At 53.2% G+C, this 4934-nt stretch overlaps 1 protein-coding gene across 1 annotated transcript in view; it reads right to left on the bottom strand.

The window, feature by feature from the left end:
• Positions 1-264: 264 nt before the first annotated feature.
• Rab43 (RAB43, member RAS oncogene family) overlaps positions 265-4934 on the bottom strand; it is a 20824-nt gene continuing 16154 nt past the window's right edge. The window contains exon 3 of the mRNA XM_055617400.1: positions 265-4185. Within this exon, the coding sequence (XP_055473375.1) occupies positions 3935-4185 (251 nt within the window). The 3' untranslated portion in view covers positions 265-3934. The remainder of the gene's footprint in view (positions 4186-4934) is intronic.

The raw sequence follows: 4934 nt of genomic DNA on the forward strand, positions 1-4934 counted from the left end.
GAGCCCTCCCCAATGACTTGATCCCATCTGTGGGATCCAGGAGAATCCCAAAGTCATCCTTGCCCCTGGTGGAGATGTGGCCCAGCCTCTCACTGCTTCTAGCTCAGAGGGCCCAGAGAAAAGGTATTGGTCAGGCCCCTTTCTCTAGACCAGCCCACCTACCCAACCATCAGTGACCAGTCTAGAGATTCCACAAGACATGGCAGGTAAGGCCACCCAGCCAGGGTCTATGCTCAGAGTGAGAGGACCAAGCCTGAGCACCGGTCAGTACAGAAATGTTTAATGGTTGAATTGTACACTGGCTCTGTGACATCCAGAAAGGCAACTTCTCATGTTTCAAAAATAGATTTGATAGAAAGACTTACATATTCATAAATAGGTAATGTGAAAATCCCCCCACCCATGTGCATGGCATCCTTGGGCTGGCAATTCTGCCCATCTAGGTGCTGAAGGGGTGAGTTTGGCTAGAGGCCCACCACTGGCAACATCCTAGGACAGGGCAACCAATTCAGTGTGCACCAGGGGTTTCCTGCAGATTCCCCCAAATTGGGATCTGTGTGCCTGGGGTCAGACTTCCACCCGAAAAAGACATGGAGCCCCTTCTCTGGTACCTTTAGTGGGCAAGACCCTTAGCCCTTCGTGCCACTCCTGCTGCAGTCAGCCCGGCCCCACCAGCCTTTCTGTGGGTCCTCCCTTGCCCTCCCCAGCAGCATTCAACCCCCACCTGCTCCTGCTGTTCAGAATTTTTAAACAAGGGAAGGGATTAAATGTCTGCTGCCCCAGAGACCCTGGGCTGCTAGCAGCCAAGCTGCCCAGGGAAAGAAAAGCAGCTGGTTGTGTTTCCTGACTCTCACACTTGCCTGTTTTCTGGTCCTCAAGCTCTGGGCTCCTTCTGACAAAGGCTCAGAGGTCTCTCTTGTTGTGGAGCAGGTGCCTCAGCAGAGGGCCAGAGCTTTGGCACTACTGTGGCTGCAGCCTCTCTGCAGGAGCCAGCTTCAGTCCATGATTCAGGGCCCTCTCAGGACACAGAATCTGGGATCAAGGGAAGAATGTGTCCTTGGCAGGATCTGGGGGTAAGGCCTGTGGCTGGGGAGGGGCTGTCTCCCCTCAGAGATGTGTGCTTTGGGTCACGTGTGGGATCCTGTGCTGTGAGAAGGCAGATTGGCTGAGATTTGGGAGGGGGACCACACTGGCCCCAAACATGACAGTGAGTAGAGAGGTGGGCAGGCTGTGGAGGCCAAGGTCATGGGTAAGTGCCCCAGGCCTCAACTTCCAACCTACACCCGGCAGTGGAACTGGAACCCAGAGTGAGAAGACAGGATGGTTACAGGGCAGGGCTAGGGGAGTGCAGGGCTTGATGAAATGTGTTTGGGCTTTCTTAGAGGAGGGCTGCTCCTGCTCAAGGGCGCGGGGCAGGGCCTCAGGTACACCTCAGCACCCCAGGAAGTGTGTGGTGATAGTCCTGTGCATGGAGAATGAAATCATCTTCCTGGTGGCTGGGTAAGCCAAGAGGCCATCAATAAAGGTGGCTTCCTGGGCTAGGCAGGGTTTACTTAGTTCTGCCTTTCTGACAGCGGTTCTCAACCTTCTTGACGCTGGAACCCTTTAATACAGTTCCTCATGTTGTGGCGAACCCCAACCACAAAGCTATCCCGTTGCGATTTCGTAACTGTAATTTTGCTACTGTTATGAATCATAATGTAAATATCTGTGTTTTCCCATGGTCTTAGGCAACCCAAAGACGTTGTGACCCACAGGCTGAAAAACACTGCCTTGGAGGCTGGGAAGGGGGCTCGTGGCCCAGGGTGACAAGTAAGCCCCACCACAAGTCAGGGCCATCTTGTGAAAGACAGGGTAGAAATCTGTCTAGAGCGAAAGGCCTCTGCCCTCCCTCCTCTAGGGCCTGAGGATGAAAGGGCCCCAATGTTCTGACTGGGTTCAGCACTGGTATTGCTAACGAGCAAGGCTTGCTGGGTAGTAGTGGGTAGCTATGGCAGGGTCAGTGGCTCGGATGGACAGACATATCCTGAAACTGGGACTTCCATTTGAACAGACGCAAACCCAAGACCTGGCAAGCTCCACGTCACCAAGCAAAAGAGCTTCCTGATTGGCCCTGGAAACATCGGCCCCACAGAATCTACTGATGGAACCACAGATGCCAGATGGCTCCGAGGACCATGCGTAGTGCGAAGAACACTCTCAGTGACAGGCACTATCCACCCATAGGTAGCCAGGCTCTGCAGCAGAGGACTTAGGGAAGGAACCAGCTCTCCCTGCCAAGAGTCTGAGCCAACTGAAACCAACAAGCAGGACCCTCTTGACTTTGTGAGCCCCAGGAAAAGCAGTCGGCTCCTACCCAGCCCAGCCCCATGATCCCCACCTGAGAAGCACTCAGAGCAGGCCCTGGTTCCCCCAGGCCACCTTCCGCCCAATCGGAACCAGGCTCAGCTAATCCTGCCTGAAAGGGGGCCAGTGGGTCTAGTGCCGTTACTCTAGTTGACAACAGTTCTGTCTCTCCAGACCACTAGGTGGTTGTTGTAAAGCCCTGCCTCCAGCCCGGTGGCCAGATCTGCCAAGGAAAGGGGCCGACAGACCAGAATGCTTGAGATGGGAGACAAGGGCAGGGTGCCAGTGAGAGGGGAGATGAAGGAAACAAACCCTGATCCATGACTTGATTAGACTAAGCCTGACGCAATGGCTGGGGGCCCGCTGCTGCTGAGGCCTTCCCTGTGGATCTAAAAGCAGTCTCTTCATTTTGTGTGAGTGCGTATGTGTGTGTGGTGTCTATACTGAGACGGTGGAAGGGCATAGGACTGGGCTGATAAAGCGTTTAGGACCATCTTAGAAACATCCCCTGGCTCAATTCCTGCACCTCAGCATTATCCCTGAGCCCTGCAGGAAGTACCCGTTAAGGCAGGCACAGGACCAGTGAAGTGTCAGGTACTTTTGCTTTGAAACTATAAGCCAGACCAGGAGCAGGGGGAGCTAGAAGCTCTGGCTATGGCAGGGAAGGTTTTTCCACACAGGGTGAGGCTGGGGTCCATAGGGCCCTCTACCTCAGCCTCTGGGACCGAACAGAAGCTGCTGTTTTGTTTCTTTCTGGTGCTATGGACTGAACCCAGGTCCTGACAAGTGTTGAGCTCATGCTCTACCAATGAGCTGCCCCATGCAAGCTGCTTCTTTTTTCCTTACAAGTTCACTTTCCTATCTCACCCCTCAACCACACTGAAAGATTAGCCGCTTTTGCAACCTGCCCAGCAACATTTTGGGTCTTAAGCCAGCAGACACTCCCCAGCTGGCCCTACACTTGTGTCAGTGAAAATGAGATGCTACATGGAAAACAGACAAACTGGAGAAGTCTTGGTAAGGCAGCGAGCCAGGCCCAGGGAGCTAAGAGCTCCAAGCTGGCAGTGAGGGAAGGTGCTGCTTCCACCTGACAAGTCAGGCTTCCCAGGGACAAGGCTCAGCACCAGTCTATTGGTCTAATTGATGTGCTTTTTACACTCTGGTTAGAGGCTGGAGAATGACCTGGAAGAACCTAGGGTACCAGCCACATCCCTGCTCTACAGCAACCGGAGCACAGCTGCAGCAGTCAAGGCAGAAGGTCAAAACCAGCAGGGGGGAGGGAGGAAGGCTGGGCAGCACAGCCAGCCCGCTTCCCATCATAGTCTATGCTGGAAGGCTCAGGCTAGTCCTGGAATGTGAAGAACACGGAAGGAGCAGATGCTGGCTGGCGGGATGGTCCACATCCTGCCCTGGGCCAATAGCCTTCCACACAGGATACCCTGCTTCTCCCTTCCTACCCAGCATCCAGGCCAGGGGCCAGAATCCCGCTAGAGAAGCCAGAGCCCCGAGGGCCAGCTGAAGGGTGGGGCTTGACAGGCTAAAGACAAAGGAGGTGGGGGGGTCCTGGCGCGCCCGGCCTGCCCCCCAGTCAGCAGCCACAGCCCCAGCTCTCCGCAATGTCCTTGCTGTCCAGCTGGATGTGGTCGGTACTCTTCTCACTGAACATGGGGCCTCCGTGCCTCACAATGAGTTCAGTGGCCACTCTGGTGAAGGCCTCCTCCACATTGCTGGAGTCCTTGGCAGAGGTCTCAATGGCACACAGGATGTCATAGTGCTCAGCCAGGCTCTGTGCTTCTGCCAGCGCAACTTCCCGGAAATCGGCAAGGTCTGACTTGTTCCCTGTGGAGAAAGGTCAAGCAGAGCATGGTAAGACCCACAAGTGCCAGAGCTGCACAGCTCTATCCAGCAAAGTCCCACCAAGAGTCCCCAAGCATGCCCCCTCCACCAGCTCCACGTAAACACTGCTGGGTGTGGTGACTCACCTTAACCTTTAAAAAATGTATGAGTGTTCCGCATGAGTGTATGTCTGTGAACCACATGCACACCTGGCAGCCCCAAAGACCGGAAGATACCGTATTCCCTAAAATTGGAGTTACAGATGGTCTGGGCCAAAACACAGGTGCTGAGAAACCCAGGCCATGAGGGCATGTTCCAAACCACTGAGCCATCGCTCTAACCCCTACTTTAATCTTTTATTTTTATTATTATTATTATTATTATTATTATTATTATTATTATTATTATTATTATTGGCTGGAATAAAATTTAGGGTTAGACCAGCCTTGAGCTCAGAGATCTCCGAATGCTTGCTTCTGCCTCCTGAATGCCAGGATTAAAGGCAAGCATCACCACACAAGCACATTTTAACGATTTTTAAAAAGAGTTCTCAGCCAGGGTGGGGGTGGCATGCACCTTTGATCCCAGCACTCAGCATTAAAGAGACAGGTGGATCTCTGAGCTTGGAGCCAACCTGGGCTACAGAGGAAGAAGTTCTAAGACACCCGGGGCTACACAGAAAAACATTGTCTTGAAAAACGTAAAATAGATAGATAGATAGATAGATAGATAGATAGATAGATAGATAGATA

Source organism: Psammomys obesus, unplaced genomic scaffold (genome assembly GCF_907164565.1).
Source record: "Psammomys obesus unplaced genomic scaffold, mPsaObe1.curated_primary_1811, whole genome shotgun sequence".
NCBI lineage: Eukaryota > Metazoa > Chordata > Mammalia > Rodentia > Muridae > Psammomys > Psammomys obesus.